The 26,861-nt window shown below is 37.1% G+C and overlaps 1 protein-coding gene across 1 annotated transcript; it reads right to left on the bottom strand.

Annotated features, from left to right (window-relative positions):
• Nucleotides 1–466: 466 nt before the first annotated feature.
• On the bottom strand, nt 467–13,765 carry ankrd6a (ankyrin repeat domain 6a). The gene is made up of 14 exons (XM_042500837.1): nt 13,619–13,765; nt 13,392–13,493; nt 10,554–10,652; nt 10,283–10,381; nt 9,654–9,752; nt 8,592–8,669; nt 7,609–7,713; nt 7,319–7,483; nt 6,228–6,377; nt 5,962–6,114; nt 4,931–5,044; nt 4,120–4,420; nt 2,120–2,490; nt 467–694 (listed from the first exon to the last, which is right to left on the bottom strand). Exons 1-14 carry the CDS (start codon nt 13,763–13,765, stop codon nt 467–469), a joined length of 2,211 nt encoding a protein of 736 aa, XP_042356771.1.
• Nucleotides 13,766–26,861: the final 13,096 nt, after the last annotated feature.

A 26,861-nucleotide genomic window follows, 5' to 3' on the forward strand; every position in this document is an offset into this window, starting at 1 on the left:
CACCACATGTGCATTAGTTGAAATTATCATAACGGCATCCCAGAGCGTAAACAGCTCGTCAGATGTTTACACTCCGGGATGCTGTTACTGATGCTGTTTTAGGTTTCCTTCCTCATCAAGAAGGATAACTAAAACGTTATAAGTAGATTCAAAATATTTTGACAGACGTGACGAGTTGGGATCGAAATGTGTTGGAATTACACATCTGAAACTTATTTGATCACAGCTCAGTCATTCTTTACGAAACACTAAAACAGATAAACAGTGGTAAAATTATAATCAAAAACATCAATGACTTCCTGCAGCCACCCCTATCATTCCAGCAACTTAAACTCATCGTCCCTTCAGAAAAAGCGCATTTCAAAGATATTACAAACTTCACATAAAAACAACCTCTCACGACCAGACCTCGACTGACATAAAGATCTTGCTGTAACCATTGCTATAATGTGCTATTGATTCCAGTCTATGCCAATCCTTCTTCATCATTAGTCACTGTCAGGGTGCATGGGCTTTCTGCATTCTCATTGGTCTTCAGCTTCTCAAGCTCCTCCTCCAGCATGCTTATTTGCTGCAGCAGCTCCTTATTGTCCTGCTGGGCTCTGAGCTCCGTCTGCTGCTCCACCTCCATGATCTTCCTCTCGTACCAGCGTTCCAACTGAGTTGACACCGTCTCAAAAAAACGCTGAGTCACCTGACAGGTAGGCAATAACACACAAGTTGTTGAAATTCTCAGAACAGCTTTTGAAGGTTTTTTCCCTCGATGTAGATATTTGTTTTCCCTCAGCGAGAAGACTGATATCAGTCTAATGTCTGTGTTTTAATCCTTGGAAACCAGAACAAAATGACTTAATGTCTTTGAAAAACATGGCATGGTAAATAGCAACTTCGGAAATAAAACAAAAATGAACAAGAAATTTAAACTTGAAATTAAATTTAAATTTAACTTGAAAATTAATTTAAAAAAATTCAAAGAAAAAAAAGAAAGAAAAAAGTGAAAACAAAGGAAATCACCTGAAAAATGTAAATAATTCTTGTAATATTATTTAAAATGTGTTATTGGTAATTATAAATAAGGTGCTAGCCTTTTTCAGATATACTTATTTTAATCTACTTATATATTTAAGTTTTAAAACATTCATTGCCAAGTTGCCATTTGCCTTTTTCCCCATAGTTTATTTTTTATATATAATTTGAACCTATTTGCCCTGTGTGCAAGGGTTTAAATACTTGTGAAAGGCATCTAAGCAGGGCAAAAAAAGTGATGTCGCTATAGGTTTCACAGAGCTGGTAGATAATTAGCCTAGCTTAGCATTACGGCTGAGAACAGGGTGAAACTGTTCGCCTTGTCCTGTCCACCGTTCACAAATACATTTGCCAACACCTCTACAGCTTTAGTTAATGCACTGTGTCTCAGTAGTTTGCCTGAGATACAATGATGGCACAATGGTGCAGATAAGAAGGCTCACTGTGGAGTTCACATGTTCTCCCTGTTTCTTTGAGGGTTTCCTCTGGGTGCTTTGGCTTCCTTCCTCTGTCCAGGTTTGGTTTACTGGTGACTCTAAATTGTCAAACAAAGAGAGGCAGCAGGTGCGCCTCTTGTGTCCGTCAAATTATTGGTGCTCATGGAAGCAAATACTACTTAAAAATAGGAAGGACTTCTGACAAAAAAACTGGTGTAAAAGATCCAGACACCCAGAATGGTTTGAAAAGCATGAAAGTTAGTTGATCGTGTCAGTCTATTCAAAGAAAAAGAAGGTAAACTACTTCGCTCGTCATACATTTTTATCTTTGGTCTTTTTTTAAGTCAAAAAGTTCAAATCCAAGTCCAAGTTCAGTTACAAGTTTTTTAAAATTTTTATTTTAGTTCAGTTGAGTCTAAAGTCATCAAATTATTGACTCAAGTCTGACTTGAGTCCAAGTCCCCACCTCTGTTAACTTCATTAATAGAGATTGAAATAATGGCCAGAAACTGCTAAAATCAGACTCACGTTGTAATGAAATGGAATTATCCTCTAAGGCTTGAAGTGAAATGGGGTTTGGAGCCCGTTTGTGTGTTTGACAGGTCTGGTCCATGTCCCTGTCACCGTCTGCTGTGGTGGACACTGAGTATACTCACCTCCATGGCGTGCTGATTGTTCCTTTCCTGCCTGAGTGTGGGCTCAGCGGGACGGTCGATGAAGAACTCCAGTGTTCTGCTGCCCTCAGTGTGCATCGCCGTATGCCTGCTTGCACACATCAGCTCTCCAAAGTGTTTTCTGTCTTGTCCGTCAGAGCCGTGCTCCTGATGTTGGATCAGTCTGCCTCCCTGGTTGCTGATGCTGGACTGGCTGCTGCTGCTTGAGAAACCCTCCGCACACAGAGGCCTCAGTGCTGCTGTGCAGCTGTCCTGCACTGCTGGAGGCTGCCAGACGGGGTCCACAGAGCCCAGCAGGAGGCCTGGGGTGGGGCTGGCATGGAGAGGGAACAGCGCTGTGTTCTCGTAGTCGTCTGGTGACATGTGTGGGGTTTAAGAAAAAAACAAATCATGCATTAACACAAAAGCAATAGTCTGTTCAACTGTAATGTTTTTCTCCATATAAATAATCACAGTATGCAAATGACAAACATTCATCCAGCAGCTGAGATCTGTACAAGTTGATTTTGACAGCAAGCAATCTTGCATAATTCATAAATATTTCAAAATTTTGACTCATAGATGGAGTTTGCTTATTTGCAAAGTAGATGTCTGTAAGTTGCCATCAAGACTCGCCACTACAACTAAACTGTCTCCATGGTAAAATCTGTGGGACGAAAGTCATGAGCCGAACTTGAAACTTTTTTTTGTCAAACTATTACTACTACACTATACTATACTATTATAGTATTATAGCTTTAGTATTATCCATTCAAATAAACTTAATTTCGTACCCGTACACAAATCCATATTGGTTTAAAAAATAATACAATACAAGGACAAAAACACAGAGATATTATCATTGCTAGCTTCATGGGCTCAAAAGGTTTTTGTTAAAGGGGACCAATTCTGCTCATTTTCAAGTTCGTACTTGTATTAAAGGTTTCCACCAGGACATCTTTACATGCACTAATGGTCAAAGAAACACTTTATGTCCTTTTACTGTCTGTTCCCGAGTAGGTCTTTACCTCAGGTACATATACCAACACCATATCAGAATGGACTACTACCTGTAAAAATGTAAAGTGGTTAATCCAGAGCCGACCTATTCCAAGGTGATCCATCTTTTCTGTGCTCATGGGCTTGATGCTCTCAGACGACAAGGAAATATAGGAAGTGTTGGAACTAGGTTAGGATCTGTCATTAATACAATGATGTGTTATTCTTAAATCAGGCTTCTTCTTTGTCTTTTCCTTTAATGTTTTATGGGATAGGTTACCATGCTGCTGTTGACTGATGTTTGACATTAACTGTTCTTTAATCCAAAAAGTCTAATCCGTTTGGTTGTCTTGGCATGTGATCAAGTTCAGATGTCACATTTTGTTCAGTTCCTCACTGGTTTTCACTTCATTTATAAAAACACTTGACATTGTGATGTGTGTGTGGAGTCACTGTACACCTGAAACAAGAACTTTGTAGCAGCCTTCATTTTATCAGAATTTTTAAAATTTTATATTCTAATGTAAAACTCATTGTTTCTGATAGCCAAAGTTGAATCCCATTACTCTACTTCACCTTTATATCGAGCGAGTCACAATTTTGCATTATGAGTTTTAGTTACATATTTTGGTATTGATTTATTCATTAATAAGTAATTCTTTCTCTCTCTCTCTCTCTCTCTCTCTCTCTCTCTCTCTCTCTAAACACACACACACACACACACATACATATATATATAAAACATTTGCGGCTGAAACCTTGGACGCCCAGGCTTAATGCTGCCAATATTGTTCCGAAGTTGTAGCGATTTATATATGACTTCTCTGTTTGATATTTCTGTTGGTTCTCATTGTCTCCTTCACTGCTCTGTCCTGTGAAAAAATGTCTTTATATTTTTAATCCCTTTGAGCTGTGCCACTGACGCTGCGTCAGCAATACAACCATAAATCATGGCTCAATTGCCCCTTTAAAATGGTCTCTATTGGTGCTGTTTTTGGACATACCTGGTGATCTGTCCACCTTCATCTCAAAGTACGTCCTGCTCCCTATCTGCTCCTGCTCCGGGCCTCCCACGCTGTAGGTGGATTTAGACGGCAGGATGTTGACGTAGGTGGCCAGTGAAGTGCTGCTGTCTCCGGACACTAAAGACAGCAGGGGGAGTGATTCCAGGTCAGCGTCTGCCACAGACTGCTCCAAAGACTGGGACGGGAGGAGCTTGTAGTATTGGCTTTTGGCTGAGATGTGGACATCCATGTCCTTCAGCTGGGACATACACCATCTCTTCAGCTCATGACTCACTGCAGCCTGCAGGAGATACAAACAAGGTGCTGGATTATCAAACTTTACCTGAGTAACAGCACAGCAGCTGCTATCCCTCACTCTCATTTCACTTGTTCCTACATGGAGTGAAAATCATGACAAAAATCCACTCAGACTAAAGCTCCACTTCTGACTTTTATGCTGATGACTCTACTCTCTTATACCTTCTTCCATCTTCTTGGAAGTGTGTGTTTATATTCAAACATTATTTTTCATCTTCAGATCAGTCTCCTATTGGGTGCCAAACATGAAGTAAGATCTCTTTAAAAAATCTGGACTATTATCACATCATGATTTTGCCAAAATCTGCCATTATTCTTTAATTAAAGGTTTAAAGGTTTTTTACTTATATTTCTTACAGAATGCAGGAAGTTGCATCCATCTGACCTCCCATCTCATAATCAGAATACAATGAATTCGGTTCGCAGTTATGAAGGTTACATAAATAGTCATAAAATAAGATCCTCCAAAGTGGTCCGGTGTTGTCACAGATACCTGAGTCATGAGGGCTTCCTCTCTTCCCTGCGCAGCTCTCTGCTCGATCTTATAAATCATGTTCTTCCTCTCTGCTGCAGCTCTTTCCTGACTCAGCATGTCCAACACTTTCATCTGCCACAAGAAAAGAACAATCTCACTGTCAAAAAAAAAAACAAACTGAAGCAAGCAACTGTGATAATTTAATGAATTGTATAATCATTTAAGTTTGAGTTTTAAGACATAAAATATTAAAGAGCATGAAAAATAAATAAATAAATGATGTATAAATACATAAAGGAACACATTATTTGGATACAAATACTTATATGAATAAAATGGGCATAAACATAAAAATAAATACTTTAAAGAATAAATAAATTCTGAAATAAATGTGAAAATAAATAAATGCTGAAAACAATGAAACTGAAATGATTTTAAACAGACAGATGCATTAATAAATTTAGGTAAGAGGTCCTAACCTCTGTCTTTCTTTCTTTCTGTTTAGTATCAAAAAGGAGACAGTGCACATTAATAAATACACAAGGTATAAAAATGCCAGAATTAGCCAGGAGGCTAGTTTTTATCTGTAGTTTCTTAGTCAAGGTTTCCAAAAATACAACTACGCAAAAGAACAAAGAAATAGAGCATCCAGACTTTAAACACACCAGAAAGAGAAAGAAAGACAAGACAAAACACAACAAAATAAGACAAGACGAGACAAGAAAAAACAAAACAAGAAAAAAAAAAACAAGACAAAACAAGACAAAACAAAATCAAACAGACTAAAAAAGAGAAAGACATGCAATTTGAAGACTAGAAAAAAAGTGTTAATTTCACTGATGTGAATTGTGATTACATTCCACTCTTTCTTTCTTTCTTTGTATTTATTTATTCCTATATTTATTTATACATGTATTCATTGATACTTATGTCCTCCATAAAGTAAAGGCAGCCAGCAGTTTTTGGAGTAAAATCAAATGAACTGATCTTTAAGTGTGTGAAGTAAACTAAAGTAACGATGTGTGAGCAGAGACAGAGTGGACACAGACCTGGTGTCTGTTCCTGCTGTCCATTTTGCCCAGTCTGCAGTTGACCTGCTCCTGGATGTTGAGGATGTGCAGCCTCATCTCCTCCTGCGTGGCCTTCAGTTGGCCCTCCAGCTTCTTGAGCAGGGGCTTACAGTGGCATCCATAGGCTGGAGCCTGAAGGGGGACATCTCAGGTTACACACTGACTGCACACTCAGAAGCAGGATGGAATTGAACTCTGAGAATAATGGCTTTACAAAACATGTTAGTAGCTTCGTCATCACTGACCTGTCTAATGTTGCCGTCCTTGTCTCGGTATAGTGTGTACAGCTGATACATTTTTCCATTCTCTGCGAAATCTTCAAAATCATCCCACAGCAGATTCTCCTTAATGTTGAAGTCTTTTTTGCCTTTTCTCACATCATTTCCTTTCAAAGCCTGCACAGGAGTTAAAACAGGAAACTGTTGGTTAAGTTTTCAAAATGTGGTGATATCTGGTCCAAGTTGTTTTTAAATGATATACAGTGACGTTCTGACATGAGAGTTAGACCAGGTGGAAACTGGACTGCATCTGAGTTCATCTGGTCATTATGTAGTCAGTCACAGTAGGCAGGTTACCATTATAAATTTACGCAAAACTTAAGCAATATTTTTAAAATGTCATAAAAACACAATTGCGAGATGACTGTGTTTCCATTGAGTGATGTTCTGCAACTTCTCCTCTGGTGATAACATTCCAAGAAGCATGCTGATGGATGTTCTAAACATTAGCAGCTTTATTTCTATTGCAGTCACCACACTAGCGGTCATTATTTCCAATTCAAGGCCACATAGGCGTGTTATGGAGCCATAATGGAAAGGCGAGCCCCTTATACATGGGAGCGGCCACATATGAGGGATTTCTGGGAGGTGATAGTCCACGATTTCACAGAGGAACTGTGGATTCAAAACTTTCAGATGATCCACTCAACTTTTGAAGAGTTATGTGATGCAAAAAAATAATGAGGGAGCCAGTTCCTACTGACAAGCACATAGTCATAGCGTCATGTGACCTATAAAACCCCAAAAAGTGTTTCCATTGCAGTTCTGCAAAATATGGTTTTGTGTGGAATACCACCTCATGCAAGCGCAAAAACTTTTTTGCAATAAATAAGAGTTTTTTAACTTGTTGTGTTTCTATTGGGCATATTTTATATTCACAGTTTCAGTTTCCAGAGGAGAAGTTGCATAATATTGTGAGAATGTCGTATAACGTCACTCAGTGGAAACACATTTCATCTCGCAATTGTGTTTTATTTTACATTTCAAAAATATTAAATTTGTAATGACCCGCCTATTGTGGACAGCTCAGCATGACAGCTGTGGTCTCTCTGTCCTACCTGTTCCCTGGCTCTCCTTCTCTTTCGGTGGCTGTTGGGGCTGCTGATGGCGGCTGCAGGGGTTTTGTGATGATGAGGCGGCTGCTGGTGAGGAGCCACTTTAGTGATGGTTCTGTTCTCCATTTTTTCACTGCTGGGGGTTTCCTCCACTGCAGAGCTGCTGTCCTGCTCAGGACAAACAGATAACAGGTACACAGTAAAATCAAATTCAAATGCAACCTGAGAAGAATTCTCCCTACAGCTCAGCAGACCTCCACATGCTGTATAAATAGTTTTTTGTATTTTCTCACTTTGTTTGGTAGAATTTCTAATCTGGTGACAGATTGGCTCCTGCGATCAGCTGTGAGTCTCTCTCTTCGTTTCCTTATAGTTCTTCCGCGCATGAAACGATGCACCTGAGGACAAATACAAGACCTGTTGCAGTTTACAGTAATACATTTTATTCTAGGAATAAGCCTTAAATACGCAACAAATTTGCTCCTGCAATCATAAACGCTGATTATAATATCTCTGCTAATCATATTCATTACACTGTACTTTTTAACACTAGAAGGGCCAGAATGCCATGCCAGCTAGAGAGGCCTTGCATGGTCATTTAACGCCAAAATTTCTTATGACAAATATCCAGTATAGAGAGTAATGCATTTATTGTGGTAGGTTATCTTTTAAAAAATTAACAACAACAACAATAATAATAATAATAATAATAATAATAATAATAATAATAAATAATAATAATAATAATAATAATAATAATAATAATGTAAACACAAAATGTACATTATAATATATTAACAAGTTCATTTAGACTTTTTCTATTTTGGCTTTTTTTTTGTACGTGCTATCTAATCATATTATTTTTCATATGGTGTGTTCTGTATAGCCTAATTTTTCCTTTTTTTAAAATACATTATTTAGATGGAGGCTCCAAATAAGCCCAACAGGTTTTCTGTCTCTCCCTGCACTGCATGTATTTGTTACTCTTGTGTGTGCATGTGTGTATGTTTTAATTTTGCGAAAAATAAAACCAAAAAAGTTGCAAACATTTCTCTTTGTTGAAGCCTCTGCCAAAGAACTTGGTGTCAAAATTTGAGAGCTATGATAAAAATTATCAGCTAATAATGGGCGCTGCAGCACTGTTATTTTAAATTCAACAGAGTTATATGACATATGAATGTGAAAACAGTCATGGCGTTCTAGTGTTGATGTTTTGGTCTGTCGATAATAGAAGAAGTCATAAGATCTTAGTGAAGTTATTGATACAGATACAAACCTGAGGTGCTCTGGCCAGGAACTGTGCCAGATCTTTGTGGTTGTTATCTCTGGCTTTGTCAAGAGCTGTTTTACCTGCCTGGAAGTGAACAGGGAGTCATAAACATGAGAAAACACACTGATGTTTCATATGAGCCATAGCACAACAGTAATGTAATATTCATCCTATATTACACTGTCTAAATGAAGGTGCTTTAAAGAGGAACATTTTATCCATAAGTTTAGTAAACAGAACGCTTGCAGTCAAGAGGTGCAGTTGTGGGGATTTTTAGTCAATCCCAGAACCCATCGGCTATCAGTCCGGTGGAGCTGGGATGTATCAAGTTAATTTATATTATGTGATGGCTGCTTGCTACACCCATGCACAGAACTCATATCAGGTAACAGATTTGTGGAGTTGACCTTAAATAAAGGATTTTGGGACTCTATATTGCAAGTTTGAGCTGTGATCAGAGTATGCCTTTTGTCTGTAGACATATTGTAGGCCTGAACACACAGCATGTGAAGTTTAGGGCAGATTGGACCATTCAAAGTCATATTACAAAGGCTTCCTGTGTGATTTTGGCATATCAAAATTTGCTATACTGTTTGACGAAATCTAAAATGCTTTGCAGGTTAGCATCAACACCGCCGGGAGATACTACACCTGGATTTGAAGTCAGTCTGTAGGAGGAGTTTGTTAAAATACAAGGGCTAAAAATGAAGAAAAAAAATTTTTAAAAAAAGAATTCGCTTAAAAAAAAATAAAAAACAAATTCCAGGACAAAAAGTTTTTAGCAGATATCACATTTTAGGATGTGTGTGTCTAATGTGTGTGCCAATTTTCATGAGCTTGTAAGCATCTCTAGCCCCTCAAACAGAGCTTCCTCTTTATGGCAAATAATGCGTCACCATGGCAACGGCGTTTGACTAAAACTCATAAGCTTCGATAATAGTAACCTCTTGCTATTACCTTCACTTGTTAACGTGTAGACAGAGATGTATATTGTTAGTGAGATATTTTGTGATGTCAGAATACATTGTGGAGCTGTGACTAAGCAGTCATCGAGTAGATGGAACTTACATGATTTCTGATTTTGCCATCAGTCCCCGCCTCCAGTAAGAGCTGGACTGTCTTCTTATGGTTCAGAGCAGTGGCCACATGGAGAGCTGTGTCCCCCGTCTACAGGAAAACGCACAGACACACATGCACACGCGCATGCCCGCACACACACACACACACACACACACACACACACACACAGAGACAGATGCATAAACCGCACAGTGCAGTAAGTGTGTTTGCTTGCCTGCAGATTCTTCATACTATCAAGAGAACATGAAACATCATTTGTCCATCGACAAGCATACAATTCAACTAATAATACACAAATAATGAATGAACATGAACTTAAGTTTGAAGGAGCAGGGATTGTGGGATTTCGGGGGACATATTGGTGGAAATGGAATAGGACATTTATAACAAAAGGGAGGTTTACATTTGCCTTTAAATTGTGCAAATTTTTTGTCTTTTCTAGGTCACATGATGCTATGGCGATGTGTTTGTCGGTAGGAACTGGCTCCCTCAGTCATGATGCAGCAGACACCCTTAGAGGTGTTGTTGCACCACATAACTCCATAAATCCACAATTGACGCCTAGTGTGTGAGTGATTTCACCTGCATGAGATTCTCAAAACACAGACACATAGTACCTGGTTTCTCTCTGTCACTGAGCACAGAGAACTGAGCAACAGTTTGACCAGTGTCAGGTTGTTGTAGCGAGCCGCTACATGCAGACAGGTGTCACCCACCTGGAACCAGAACACAGCTCTTATCATGACACCATCCCTTACTTTTCAACAGCGTTCATGACTAAAGCTTTGTAGAATCATATTGACACAGCAAAGAGTCTACCACTTTTAAAATCATGTGTTAGTGTCTAAGGAGAGAGCTCAGTGCATTGTGGGATGATGGGGGACTCACGTGGTTCTTGGTGTCTGGTGTAGATCCTCCGAGCAGCAGGAGGCGAGCGGTCTGAGCGTGTGCATTTTGACAAGCCAGGTGGAGTGCCGTGTTTCCTGCCTGAATCAACACACACAGGCCAGGGGGAAGAGCATATAACATCACAACTCAGTGTTGCAATGTGCAATAAGGTTTTTGAGGTGCAATAATTCTTTATATCACTGTCTACGCTGCAATATTTGGTGCAATATTTCTATTTCAACGACAGCAACCCTTTGTGCTGTTACTCGTGCAATATTCTTCCAACTCTTGAATGTAGTCTATATTTTACATCTATATATACACATTCTATATATTGTATATGCTGTTATTGTTATTCTTGTTATTCATTGCAAACATATTTACACACACATACACACACACACACACACACACACATATATATATATATATATATATATATATATATACATATAAAACTTACATACTAGTTTCAAATATTCATTGTGGGATAAGGCACAGATTTATATTTTACATACTTCATACTCAGCACATTATATACAGTATAATCATATATTAGTGCTAATTGTCTATCATTGTATTTCTTACATTTATATGTTTACACATTTACATACACAGCATATTTACATAATTAATTTTAAAATGTTGAAAAAAAGTCATACTATAGTGTGTCACAAAACGCCATACTATAGCATGTGGAAAAAATGGTCGAAAAATGAATTGCTCCAAATGTTAAAAAAAATTGTATATAGTATAGCATAGTATAGCACTTTGAAGAACATTATAGTATACAATGTGGAATAAAGGGTCCACAAAGGGAACACTCAAAGTGCTGAAAGATCAGGACAGCCTCTAGCTCATCAGGTCCAGTGTGCACCCCACATGCCTAAGACGCTGCAGTGGCCCAGGTTCGAGTCCGGCTTGCATGCTTTGCTGCATGTCATATCCCCTTCTCTCCCCCTACTTACCTATCTCTCTGTTTAACTGCCTTATAAATAAAAGGGAAATGCCCCCAAAAAATATCTTTAAAAAAAGGAAAAGAAAAAGTTGAAAAAAAGTTATAGTTTGGTATGTGAGCAAACGGCATACTATAGCATGTAGGAAAAAATGGCTGAAAAAGACTTTGTTCCAGATGTCAATAAAACTTATCGTATGACATTTAGAAGAATATTATATGTAGAACGCCAAAAGAATGGTCCAAAAAGTCTATATTTAAAATGTTGAAAAAAGTCATACTATAGTATGTCGAAAAAATGGTCGAAAGATTCATTATTCCAAATGTCAAAAAAAGTCAGAATAGCATTTTGAAGAAGTATTTGGTGTAGAATTTCAAAAGAACAGCCCAAAAAGTTAACATTTAAAATGCTGAAAAATGTCATACTATAGCATATGTTAAAAACAGTCAAAAAAAGACATTGTTCCAGATGTTGATTAAACTTATGGTACAGCATTTTGAAGAAGTTTATAGTGTAGAATTTCAAAAGACCGGTCCAAAGAGTCAACATTTAAATATTAGAATATTTACATACTTTGCTAATTGCTTACTCTAACTGTATTTCTATTTAATATTTTTATATACTTGTGCTGGTACTTATTTCTACTCACAATAACTCTCCATGCTAGCATCAGAGCCACTGTAAAGAACTGCAATGAACTGCAACGATTACTTACGATTTTCCGATTAACTATTTTTATTAATGGATTTGCAATCAGCAACACAGCACAGATTGGAATTGTGACTTGACAGAGGTTTCTGTAAATGTATGATGTCTATAATGTGATCATGTTTCCTATAGTGTTTGTCAGAGGGGCATCTGGACGTTTATTGTGTCGTCTTTCTGATGAGCGCTGGAGGGCGACCTTACAGATGTTTTTAATATGTTTTTTTTATTGGTTTCATGCTTTTCTTTTGATTGCTGAGAGCTTGAGAATACAAGACAAATATCTGTGAAAGGGACAATAAAGTATCATCTCATCTTATTTCATCTCACCAAAAAAAGGGGGGGGGGGGGTTCTTCTTTGATCACAGTGGTATATTTAGGTGAAATTTTTAGCTCATGCAGAATATTTCTAACAGCCACAAATGCATTTTGAAAGTATTCAGTGGCCTGTACAAGTGTTGCCGCGCAGCAGGATACAACAGTGTCATCAGCATAAAAATGGAAAGTAGCATTTGACACATTTTGACCTAGATTATTCACATTAAGTAAATAAAAGTGGACTTAATACAGAGCCCTGCAGCACACCCTTGTGGACAGATACAATAACAGAGCATAGATCATCATAACTAATGCACTGAGACTGATTACTAAGATAGTTTGGAAACTAAGCAATTGCTTCCTCTGAGAGCCCTAAGCTCAGAAATCTAAGCGTTAAAACATCATGGTCAACTTTGTCGAACACCTGGATAAATCAGTCAATAGTGCTTTGCAATGTTGCACCTTATCAAGTGCTACAGAAATGTGATTTACTGCCATCTGTGCAGCTATGATAGTGCTGTGCTTTTTTTCTAAAACCTGAATTATTTGTTAATAAAATATCATTGGTGTAAAAAGTCTTTTAGTTGATTACTCACAAGAGAGATTCAAAAACTTGAACTAGTACTGACAAATTAGATATTGGCCGATAGCTGTTTAAAATACTTGTTCGCCTCCTTTTTAATAAAGGGAAAAACAAAAGCAGATTTCCATATCCTTGGAATTAGTTAGAAAAGATCTGCAAGAGGCTCTACAAAAATACAAAATAAGCTGCCAGTTTCGAGGAGGAGGAATCTATGTTGTGTCTTTTTTTTATGTCTTGCAGTATTTTTATCTTCATTTATAAGTATTATTATCCTACCTTGTTCCTGATGTGTACATCAGCTCCTGACTTGACCAGCAGTTTGACACAGTTAGAGAAACCATGCCAGGACACCTCATGCAGCGCAGTGTTGCCGTCCCTCAAACAGACAATGGACACAGTATTCCTGTTACAAACTAATCATTTCATCAACCACACAATCTGAGAAGAGTGAATGTTGCTGTAGGTGTGTGGAAGACATATGCAGCGTGTCCATCACTCACTCTGTCCTGCAGGTCCACAGCACAGCCTCCCTTGATCAGAGCAGCCATGGTGTCGCTGTTCCCCACCATGGCGGCTCTGTGCAGGGCCGTCTGATGACCTGGGCCCTGGCATGGTGATGATGGCAATGGCACCGGCGCCTGTTCACCCATCACTATGCTGTTCCCACCCACTTTCAGAAGAACAATGTTATTCCTGCAGTCCTCAGGCATGATGGGTCTCGCACTTCCTGTTTGGACAAAATAATAATGTTTGACCTCAAAGAACCTCTCCTGTGTTTTAAGTGTTTGTGTGTGCATGCATGCGCGCGCGCGTGTGTGTATTTTTGTTGACTGTATAGTTACATGGGCATGTGTTAAGCTGAATTAAATACAGCCAACAATATTTAATACACATTAACCTTTTGAAGCCTGAGGAAACTGCTCATATGCTCATTCACTTCTCCCCATGTTTTTAAAAGAAATCAAGTCAAGCAAATTACTTAAAAATAGCACATCATTGATAAGAGTATCTGAAAAATAGCATAATGATAATAATAATAATAATAATAAAGTCACAAATAAACAAGGAAACAACTTTAAAAAGTGCTTAAAAAGAATAGTAATTCAGTAACATATTTTTATATATGTAATTCTGATAATTATAAATATATTTTTTAATATGTATTTATATATATATATATATATATATGTGTGTGTGTGTATATATATATATATATATATTTTATATTTTTCAAAACACAAACACATGCTTTTGTTGCCTAAACCTAACCATGTGCTTGTGATGCACAAGGAAGGTCTGTGGTTCCTTGGACCCATATTTATATATAAATTCTGACATTATTTCTCATGTTTCTGAAAGAATCAAACCAATTTACTGTGGGTTCAAAGGTTTAAATACTTCTGAAAGGCATCAAAAGGCAAAAACTTGTCAAAAACTGCTGCATGGTCAGTGATTTTGGTGTAAGACATTGATGCAGAAAGCCACCTTTAGCGGCAGTATGAGACACCGGTGGACGGCGTCAGTTTGTACCGTGGCCTATCACAGCAGTATGATATGCTGCCGGTTGGCCTGACGGCACCTTTGCTGCAGAACAATAGACCACTGGATGGCGCCAATTTGAAACGCTGCTGGTAACGACCTAATATAAGGGGCTGGAAAGTCCCCAAAGGCCAGGTGGAGGAAAAAGTGGGGTCCAAGAAACCCCAGACCTTCATTTGGGAACCTGCTGTTTGCTTCCCATATGCATGTTGAACCAAGTCATGATGTTTTTCAAAACACAAACACATGCTTTTGTTGCCTAAACCTAACCATGTGCTTGTGATGCACAAGGAAATAAATATAAATACGACTGTTACAAATTGTTGCTATTGTAAGTTTATTTTGAAAGCGACTGTATGCATCTAAGGAGCAGAAACTATACTGTGTATTTTGACCTGACCCTGACCAGGCGGCAATGGGTTAACTGATGAGTTTGGATAAGAATATTTTGAACATAACTCGAAATTTTGCTCTTGACAACAATCAAGCACCTTTATCACCTTTTTTATATTGGTTGGGGGGGCATTTATATATACACCCTCTCTGACCTAGACCTCCAGGGGGATCTAAGGGTGATTCCCAATCACAATATGACTTTTTATGATCTTTTCTTCTGACATACTAAAACTTTAAAAATAAAACAGTCAATAGCTATTCATTTTGTTTTTTACAGCCTGAAACTTTATGGTTTTTCAGTCTCTCATCATTCTTGCTTCCAGCAGCAAATATTTTCAGTGAGAAAAGTCTAATAAAGCCACCATGCACAACCTGCTCAGCAGCAAACAGACATAGTTAGGCACACAGCGGATCATTTAGCTAAAGACAGCATCTGCATGTGACCCAAATGACAAAGGATTTCATGTCAGCGCTGCGGTATTTGAGCTGATAGTCAGATTATGCTCTATGCCAAGTGTGGAGCTTTAATCTTTGATGCTGATTAGGAGCAGCGTGGAACCCAAAGCATGTAAGCACTGAAACACTTGGGCGCATCATTCACGCTCAATCTGTTCTCTTCAGGAATTCCACCTGTAACTCATACAAGTGTTCTATTTTTTTCTATATAAAACATGTTTGGTGTTCTGGTTCTGTATATTTATTACACCACACTGACTACTGTATGAGAGGAATGCATCCAGCCTATAGTCACCAAAATAACATTAGCACTGTACATTTCTGCAAACCAAGAATGTCACATTTGCAAATTTCATACGTGTCATTTAAATGTTTCCGAAGTGATGTAGTATATAAGCTGGCAACAAAAACTGTTGTGTTTTAGTAGGTCACTAAAACACAACACACACACACACACACACACACACACACACACACACAATCTGATTGTTTCTTTAAACCACTTTTTGCATCTCTCTTGTTTACTCTGCCGGTATTACTTGAATTGTGGAGAATCTTAAGCTAACCATGTATTTAGCATGCTAAAACTGACATTTATACTTGTATCATTAGCCATCAACCCTGTTTTACACATCCAAAGAATTTCTATAAAAATGAACAGCATGGCTTCTATTTGAGACAGGGCTTTTTTTGTCAAAATGTGTAACTACACCAGGCTACTAAAACAGACTGGCCGTGTAATCGGGGCTGAGCTTATATCAGAAGTTTTATGGTACATCTTCATGAACAGTCAGTGCTGTGACTTTGTGCAGCTTCCTTGAGTCTTACCGTCATAGTAAGGTTGTCAACTTTGGTACCATAGTGTCTGTACAGAGACCAAAACCAGTCCTATACGACAGAGTAAAAATAAATTATTAGCTTAAAAAATAATTCATCTTATCTTATCAAATTTTGTCAACTTAGCAATTCAAGACAACCTGGGAACTAACTTTTTTTTTTAGTTTATACAAATAGTTTATTTCAAGCTGAAAGTTGCCCACCCTCCCACCTGCCCTGTAGGGAATTTCCAGCTCAGGGTTCACAGGGATGCAGCCTGGCAGTGTAGCACACTGCCTCAGAAGGTGTCTTTTTGCATTGTTGTCTGACTGGTCTTCCTACTTCCAGCCCAGTTATTTCATACTGCTAAACCATACTAAAAGGTTGACACATAGCACTTACACTAATCTTGAATCACTTTGAATAATGTTTAGATTGTGATATCAGAAACATAAAGCAAGCAAGTCTAGTTTAATAATAGTTTAAATGGATGTCTAATGGCTGAAGATTGAACAAATACTAAAGGCCTTCTGTTAACAGATATAACAACACATGTTCGGTAGATCTCAAAGAGAGGTCATGGCATTTGCTTCTCTTAAAAACATTTTTACTTTCTACATGAGGCTGGCTTTTGTTCTAATGTTTTGTCAGTTAGGTTCTTACAGAGAAGAAGTGTATGATCCAGTCAAATGTGTTTTACCTTGCTCTCCATAGCTGCTGCAGACTTGTGTCACTCCCTGCTGTGGCAAAAAGGAGCATCGATGCAAAATCCAAACAAGCCCCTTCAAAAAGTCACTCTGTGTGTGTTTGGGGTATGTAAGAGGATGATGCTGCTGCAACAGACTGGCTACTCAATGTGTGAAGATGTGTGCAGAGAGACGCCAGCTGTTGTAGTGCATTACAGCAGAGAGAGAGAGAGAAAGAGAGAGAGGCAGCAGCACATCCATCCACAGTAATACCTTCAACCCTCCATCTGCACATGCACACAGTCATGGAAAAGGTTTAATCGTGTTTATGACCGCTTCATCTGTGATGTGAAATTACAACAACAGAATAGTGTGCTTGAATCTCCATCTCTCTCTCACACACACACACACACACACACACACACACACACACACACACACGCAGTATTAGCACAGGCCTGCATGTCTTTGGTGAATCTTTGTGAAATGCATTCTGTGTGGATTAGGATCAGAAAGGCCAGATGATGTCTCTGCTCTGCCGGGGAATTGTCATTTTAATCTAAGCTTCTGTTGCACATGATATCAAAATAGGATAGAGAATAATAATCTCCAGCTGAAGTGAAATTCGAGTAAGGTCATAATGTGATGACAGCTGGATTTTGCACTGTGTAGTCCGTATCAAACATAAAAATCATCTGGTCAGACTTGAGAGATCAGCAGAGATTTTAATCACATGACACACTGGGTGACAGTCACTCTGAAGTGATCTGACTTTGACTACTTGTCTGTGTGTGTGTTCAGAATACTGTGAGCATTGAAATTGAAACATCAAAATCCATCAAATCAAAGCACTTATTCACCTTAAAACATAGAAACAGTATTAAATGTAACAAATATGCAGAATTTACACAATTAATGCCTCAGGCACATGGTCTACTGGAGAAGATGGACCACATGTAGAGCAACATGCTGCAGCAAACAAACGTTCAGCACAGATAAATCGTAACAAAACATGACTTTAAACAGAAACTGTGTGGTGTTGAACAGCACTACCTTTGAATAAGATGCAGTTCAATTCAATTCAATTCCAAGGTGCTTTAGTAGTGTGGGAAACACACATTTACTTTGCCAAAACAAATGTGAAATAAAAACAAAAAAAGTATGTGAAATGGGTAAAGATCTACCAAAATTTTGTACTTTCGTACTTTTAAATTTCGTATTTTCGTACCACGATACGATTTCGATTCGATTCGATTTAGAGGGTAGAAGGTAGAGAGTAGCCTGCAATCATTATGGGCTGATAATATCTGCTCATTGAACACAGTCGGTTACAGGACAAGCTGCCACCCCTTTCTTTGCTTTAGGCCAGAAGAGATAAAAACAACATGTACATAATTGGAAATTATTAAAACTGGTTCATTCTGTTTTAAAACGCTTTCTGGAAAAAATGTTTTCATTTTAATTCAAACCATGATCTTTTTTCCTAAAACTTTAGGGCTATCCGACTTGAAGACAAACTTCTACCAACAATTCTACAATTCTACAATTTCATTTAGCAGACGCTTTTATCCAAAGCGACGTACAACACAAGCAAGAATTTAGACTTAAGGAAAAAACCCTTAGTAAGTGCAAAAAGTGTTTCAGGTGTGATTGGTCACAGGTATTGCCGTCTAGTGGCAGAAGAAGTGCCACTAGAAGTTTTTTTTTTTTTTGAAACCAAAGTAATAACCAGTAGCAATCTCAGCATCTGAGATTCAACAATCTCAGTATCACTACTTACGATGAGAGTCAACATACAACATCACACAACTTTGTCAGTGCTAGATAATCATTAGGTGCTGGGTTTTGGACCTTCTGACTTAATTTACCCCAAAGGGCAAAGCGGAGAGGAGTCAGGTTAAGTGCCTAGGTGTTCTCGGAACAAATGAGTTTTCAATTGTCTCTTAAAAGTAGAAAGGGACACAGCAGAACGCACAGAGTTTGGAAGTTTGTTCCACCATTTGGGAACAACAGAGGAGAAGAGTCTGGCTAGAGATTTAGAGCCGTGCTGGGCTGGAAGCACCAGGCGTCTTTCGCATGCAGAGCGTAGTGGGCGAGAAGGAGAGTAGACCTGCATCAGGGATTCCAGGTAGGCTGGAGCAGTTCTTGTGATTGTTTTGTAAGCCAAGAGAAGTGCTTTGAATTTGATTCTGGCTGTCACTGGAAGCCAGTGAAGAGAAATTAGCAGCGGGGTGACATGTGCTCTTTTGGGCTGGTTGAAGACCAGACATCTACCTACATCCTCAAAGCCTGGATTAACAACACTAAAGTATAAAACTCAATAATAACTGTCGACAATCATAGACAAAACAACTGTCTTTTGTAGGTCACATTTCCCCCACATATACAACATGCTAATGTTGTTAGCATAAGCCTATGGCGTTTTACATTGCAGAAATTAGCTTAGTGGCTTGTGAACTTTTCCTCTATTTATAACCTAACTAATTTACTATTATTTATGCTTTCTCTTACTCACTGCTGGCTTAAGTCTCTGCATCTCCCAACAGAGCAGATGACTTTCAGTCTACATACTGTTTACATATGACGTGCGCTGCCGGTTGACTCGCAGTTTCTCCGAAAAACAACACATTTCCACACTGATGATTTTTCCCAAGTAAACAGCATTTCTCTTCATCATCTTTCTCTTGGTTACTTGCCATTATTTGCCAGAAGCTGTGTGACGGTGACACAGAATTTCAAAATAAGAGCGCATCTAAAAGAGGATGATATGGATCGATGTTTACACTTTGCATTGATGTTACTTGATCATTACTCATTTAATCGATATATTGATGCAGATCGATGGATCGTTCCACCCCAATAATTACATTCAGTGTTTAAAAATATTTTAATTTTAAACACTGAAATTAATTTTTAATTTTTTAATTTTATTTTTAGGGTTTTTTTTTTTTTTTAAGAAATCAAACCAATTTGTGCAGGGTTTTTATGTACCTCCTATTATTTATAGTTTTCCTTTACTACTGCTCAATAGAGATTAGGCTTGATCTCACAGTAAAAGTGATGTACAGTGATGCACACTCATGCTGTACGATCTGTCTCCCTCTTGTGGTCTTTGTAATAAGAGCAGCTCACAGAGTTTTTAATAATAAACCGAGTGACTTAGAAACACAAAGATCTATGTAACATTTTGATGAATGGCTTTAAGAACAGAAAAAAAAATATCTGCAATATCTGATATACTGAAACAAAAAGAGAGATGTAATTAAGTGTCAACATGAAAATGCATTCATATAACCTCCATAAGAAATTTGACAAAATGACAGAAGTTACAGTAAGAGTTTATTTTGCTTTTTATTTTACATGAAATAAATCAGATATGAACTAACATACAGCATATCATAACAGAAAAACAAAGCTGTGATGACAATTTTAGCTGAAATGTAGACCGATAAAGGCCTAGTCTGTAATGTATTTCATCTGATTTTTGACAACATATTTGATGTAAATTCAAATCCATAACTGGCTTCTCAACGTATCATAATGAAATGAAATGAAATATCACAATGTTAACTGCAGCTTTTAAAGAAAATATTGATGGAAACATCATTAACGGCAACAGAAATTGATTTAACTCTGCTTATTTATCCTAATAGGTGATTAGATATTGATTCTTGGGTTGGTGCAGACATGTGTCACCGGTGAAAAAGGTAGGTCTACAGTTAAATAAACAATAACAGTGTAAATGTGATTATCCACAGTGTCCATACTGGTGACACAGGAAAATCAAAAATTCAGCGATGACAAAATATTTGCTCTCAGCAGCAGGAACTCTTCGCTCCTTCACTAGGCCTAAGCCTTTGAAAAAGTACTAATACCACACTGTAAAAATACTCTGTTCCTAGTGAAAGCCCTGCATTTAAAATGATGATGCATTTATATAAGTAAATATTAGTAAATAGTAGTAGTAGTATTAAAAGTATAAGTAGTCATGGAAAAAGGTTTACGTAAATTTAAACAATCAAAATAATAATAATAATAACAAAACAAAAATAATAAAATTAAAAGGAAAAGCAGCAGGTCCTCATACATATACTATATGACCATGAACAATGAAATGTGGGAAGTAGCATGAGATTAAAATACTCATAAATAATAAAAGTTTCTCAGATTTGTACTTAAGTACAGTACTTGAGGAATGTTACATTCCAGCATAGGTCAGCAGAGCGACTCTAATAATCTGAATCAGTGGGACAAGTATAAAAATCAAATTATTATAATTCCTCTAAAACATAAAAATCTAAATATAATTCTATTATATTTATGTAATTCAGAAATGTTCCTCAAATGTTAAACTTATTTTTTCTTGCTTGGCAACATTTTGTGAAAACAAAATGTCTCGGTTAATAAAAGTTAATAAAACATCTCGGTTAATAAAAGTGCTCTTGACCACAATTTTTACTTATCTCAGAAAAAAGTAAAAAATAAGAAAACAGTGGTGAATCCCTAAACCCAACAAAACAAGAACAAATTGTGGATGCGAACAGAAATAAGAGAAAATTTGTTCATATGTCATGTAAATCTGCACCAACGGTCTCAGACAAGATTCACAGTATTATACAACATCATCAATGCTACGCATAATTGTTTGAAAAAAAAAACTGTATAGAAAAATACATTACATTTATAGCATTCTAGCTATAAAGCAATGCAAATCAAATCCAGCATGATAAACAATGAAAAGGCAAACTAAGCTGCAAAGAAACACAATAGCATAAATAACATTAGAAAGTCGTGAATGTAGAAACACAGTCACGACTTCCAGACAGAAGGAAAGGCTGGATGCTCACTGTGCACTCCTGGAGAAAGGCAGTGAGCTTGCACATGATATTATTACTAATGGAAATATGATTATCATTAGAGGCTGCTCTGAGCTTATGTAAAGGTTCATCCTGCAGAGATGCTGCTTTTACAATACATTCTTGCTTCAGTATCACTGCTGCCTGTCTATTAACAATACTGTGATTGGTTGTTGAAGCTGTTGTTCTGCATGGACCAAAAAAAAAAAGTTTAAATCATAACCTCCTTCTTTGTCCAAGAGCATTTTTGTTTATTGGCAGGGATAAATTATTTCTTGTTTTGTACTTTTTTTGGTCCCATCTTAAATTCTACCAGATCCATGAATTTCAATGAATGTGAATTTAAAAAATAACCCAGATTAGCAGTATGTTCCTCGGTATCCTGCATTGTTTATTTTCCTTTTGGCTCTTTTTTGTAATATGCATATTGATTGTAGGGTGCTTTTGTTTTGCTCTTGCGTCAGACCTCCACACAGTGATTTAAATATGGTAAAACAAGTGAAAAATACAGTGTACAATGTTTTATGATCCAGAGTGCTTCCTTTTTTTTCCCCAGAACTGCAATGCTTCGAGCTAACATTGCTCAAATATACTTCATATGGTGGTTAAAGTGAATTTGTGGTCTAGTGTCGCACCCAAAAATGTATTTTCATTTACTGTTTCTAAAATAAACATTGTCAGTCTCAACTTGTTTTTGTGTATTTATTTTACAATACCCAAACAAGGTGTTTGTTTTTGTTCAAATTTAGTTATAATTGATTTGTGTCAAACCACATTGTAAATTGACTAATTTAGAATTTAATTTATTGTAACTATCTCCAATTTTTTTTTCACAGAACAGAAAATATAAGGATTGTCTGCCAACAAAACAAATCTCAATATTTTTGCTACTTTACATATGTCATTTCTGTATAGAACTAATAGTGTCAAACCCTGTGGGACCCCACTTGTATTATCCAGACATTTTGATTTTTAATTGCCAATCTGCACAAATTGCTGTTAGTTACCTTTGGGCTTTCAGCCAGTTTAGAGCAATCCCTGTGATTCCATACCTATCAAATGCTTTTTTTAAATGTATAAATACTCCCACTGCATATTTGTTTTTGTTTATACAGCTGATTATTTCTTCTATCAGTTCAATTAATTCCATGGATGCTGACACATTCACCCTGAATCTATACTGACTGTGTATTGTAGAGCATGAGTGTATTATTCAGTCTAGTTTGTTAAATTTTTGGAGCTTTAGAAATAAGGGAGCCCAAACTTTCTCATTATCATCAAACCAAAATAATTCAGGATTTTTGTTCTGCATTCTTACAAAGGTGAACATGTAACTGCATTTAAATAGTGTCATGGTAATAGTTTTGTTTTTTTATTTCTTGGCTCAATGGCGTCCCCCATCAGAGTTGATGTATGCCACTGGCTGTGTCATTTACATTTACTTCAGTAAAAGAAAAAAATCTGCATCTAAGTACTCAATTACAAGACAAAGTCCTGCTTTTGAAATGTAAATGTCTTGCTTTGAGGGGAGAAGCAGTTTTATCTCTAAAATTTTATCCTGCATTATTGTCATCTTAAGCCATCAAAAAATGCTGTAATCATAAAAACACACCCCTTCTCAAATGTAATTATGCAAAACTACAATAGATGTGCTATTTCACTTAATATAGAGTATGCAGTTATGTTCTACCTTAACTTGTAAATGCAGAAAAAGGTTCAGGTTCAGCTGTCATAACACATACTGATGGAGGCAGTGATATTAAGAAAATTGTGACCAAAGTTTGAGATAAGTTGTCTACAAAAAAAAAATTCACTTTAAATAAAATTTTAAAAATCCTGAAACAAAACTGGTGCATTTAAGTTTTTGCTTAGTGTGGAACAAACACATCACTTGAGTAAATACCTGGTATTTAGTCGTTCTACCTTAACTAATAAATGCCAAAATGGAGATATTGTCCAGTAAACTCCTGTTCACAATATCACCATAAAGAAAAAAGATTAATCTGTTACAACAGACACACTCTTGGCTTTGCAGCTACAGTTCAGTCACAGAATGGCTCAAAATTCAGTGGTAGCACTGTTGAAATGTCACTTACTACATTCAGCAGCTGACAGCAGTAAACATGCAATAAAAAGTTCAATCCATTTCATCCTCATCTTGCAGTACCATCGTCACCACGAGTGTAAGATTGCACTAACAATCCTGTCAGCGTTGCTGCAGTTAAAAAGCAGTGCTCATCTGTGAGATTCAATGAACTAACTGGATGGACAAGTTTGAATAAGCTAGTGAGGGAAATGAATATTTAGCTTCCCTTTATCACACTGGCATATCTCACAAACAAATGAAGCTCTGTTTTTTTGTCTTTTAGAGAAGCTCTGTAGGAATGATATTACTCTGCAGATCTAATAATAGGTCTTTTCAGTTTTAAATAAAGGCATGAATATGTAATTATTCCTGTACACCATGAAGATAAAGGACAAATGTTTGAAAGTGGCTTCAGACAGCTGGATTTGTTAAAAATTTCTCCCTGTTAAAAAGTGATGTTTTTTGTTGTTCTGTGTACTAAATTTCAGCTTTAAAACCTTTGATCACTGCTGGTTGCTCTTTAGTATTCAGCAGTAACAATGTGTTCTGTTGGAGCTTCATTCACTTGAACTTGGGCATGAAGTTCAGCAAATGTTAGGCCCAGAGCAGCTGCACTTCATAGGTCTGATAAAACCAGGGCCCCTTTCTCTAAAAGCAGGCTCAACAATCTCTGAGCCTGATCCCGACCTCTGAGTTGGCTGAGACTGAGCAGAGAAACTCTGAGTTTTTTGGTTTTAGAACAGCTGATCAGAATAAGATCAGTCAACTCTAAATGTGTTCAGCCTGTGAGAGGCGCATTCACGGTGAGCACAGAGAGCCATCAGTTAGGAGTTAAAAGCACAGCTACTTATTTCCCCCTATCTAAAATAGAGATTTTAATGATCACGTATGTGGAACATGAAAATATTTTCAAAAAATAAAAAATTAAAAAGATAATATGGCAGCTTCAGCCTAACAACATGAGATAGCATGGGAAAAAATGCATAGCTTTAAATACTACTAGTTTATTAAGTCCACTAATTCATTCGTTCAATTGATCAATCACTTTCACAAAATGATGGCAAGTCGTCAACACGTGTGTCTCATTTCTCATAAGAACCAAGAAACGATTTTCTGGTTGAAAACTGGCTGATATTAAATATGAATAGCCTATTCAATATATCTGAATTCAGAATGAATATACATCTCTTTTCACCATGTTTTCAACCACCTAAAATGCGATCACAATATACGAGTTACAAATCACACATCTAAACATTTTGCCATTTGTTCGATTGCAAAAAGAGATATTGCCTAGTATAGACATTTCCTCAAAAATTATAACACAAAGGCATAATTCCATCGCATGTAATGTTTCTTAATATGTGATTAAAGACAGATCTGCATTCTCACTGTAGCCTCATTCACATACGCAAATACAGGTGCGAAGTTTAAACTATGATAAAGACATCACCATTACTGTAAGGAGATGGTGATGATCTTCTTTAGGGAAATGGGGCCAGCTAGTTTAATGGTGACTTAGATGTGCTGTGCTGATATGAGTGTATTTGAATTTTCCATTGACAGTCAAACAAGGACATGTTCATGAGTTGCACAGTAAAGTCGATGAAAGAGAAAGGGTTGGTGTTTTGGGTGAGAAATTAGTAGAAGGCAGACAGCTGCTGTGTTTACCATAGAACCATTTCACTTTTCATCTGTTGAATTACAGTATGCCACTTCATGTTAAATAAATACATTACCAAAGTACCTGTGTTACTAAGGGTCTGTGAAATGCTTATTGGTTCACTTTTCCATGGGCCTAAAGAACATGAAAATTTTGAAACTAGATAAATGAATTCAGTGTTTATGTTTATGGCATTATGTTTTTGGGTTGTCTGTCCTAACATCTGACTGGCCCATTCTTAAGAACACAATATTTTAAGAACACCTTGAGGGAATTTCTTTAGATTTAGCACAAACATAGACTTGGACTCAAGTATGAACTGATTAGATTTTATCAGTCATAGGTCAAAGGTCAAGGTCACTGTGACCTTGTCTGTCTTATTTTTGTGAACATGATATCTAAAGAGCGCCTTGAGGAATTTTTTAAAAATTTAGCACAAATATCCACTTAGACTCAAAAATGTTCTGATAAGTTGTCATTGGTTATAGGATATCTGAGACGGTCATGGTGACCTTGTCTGTCTCATCTAAAGAACACTTTCACCTTTAATGACAAAATAATAAATTTGCATTCTTCATTAAATATAAATATATATATATATAGAAAACATATTTTTACATTGCTTTTTCTTGGTGAGGATGTTAAATTGAAATTAATAATAAATAATAATAATAATAATAATAATAATAATAATAATAATAGTAACAAATCACCCTTTAAGACTTTTGGGGCTCCACAGTATTGACCTTAGCTTTCTATTTTTTCCTTTCTTTTCCAAAATGTCTTAACATTAAGTTGGTCGCAACTCTTAGCTCCAAGTCGGACTTTACAGCCAGGCATAAGTTTGGTTGGTGACCTCGGCTCTGACGACCATACGACCTGAAATATTTTTTGATATCTTCTCCACTGTCATGTGCTCCACTCTGAGTGTCACTCTTCTGGCGGTGCATGCCCAAAACGTGGAGCTGCAGCAGAAGTACACCATGGGAAATAAGAAAAGAAATAAATAAAAATAAAGAACAACGTAAATTTGACTAGTTATTTTGTTTTTTGTCTCCTTATTTATTGGAATTTTCAATGGCCCAATGGCCAGTGCTGGGCTGTGGCTTTGTCGAGCTTGTGTAGAGGGGTTAATAATTCAAATTTTGCCTGTTGCCTCCTCTCTCTATGAACATTGCAACATGTGAACAAGGCTGAGAACAAAATGATACGACTCATCGAGTTTATCATTTGGAATGTATGGTTGGG

This window comes from Plectropomus leopardus, chromosome 14 (genome assembly GCF_008729295.1).
Source record: "Plectropomus leopardus isolate mb chromosome 14, YSFRI_Pleo_2.0, whole genome shotgun sequence".
Taxonomy (NCBI): Eukaryota; Metazoa; Chordata; class Actinopteri; order Perciformes; family Serranidae; genus Plectropomus; species Plectropomus leopardus.

Excerpts from the sequence above, each read along its gene's own strand:
- ankrd6a (XM_042500837.1), bottom strand. The coding sequence starts at position 13,765 with ATGGGTGAACAGGCGCCGGTGCCATTGCCATCATCACCATGCCAGGGC. Across the intron at positions 7,714-8,591 it reads TCCTGGCCAGAGCACCTCAG|GTGCATCGTTTCATGCGCGG; the intron begins GTTTGTATCTGT and ends ATTTGTCCTCAG. Across the intron at positions 2,491-4,119 it reads GAAGGTGGACAGATCACCAG|ACGACTACGAGAACACAGCG; the intron begins GTATGTCCAAAA and ends ACATGTCACCAG.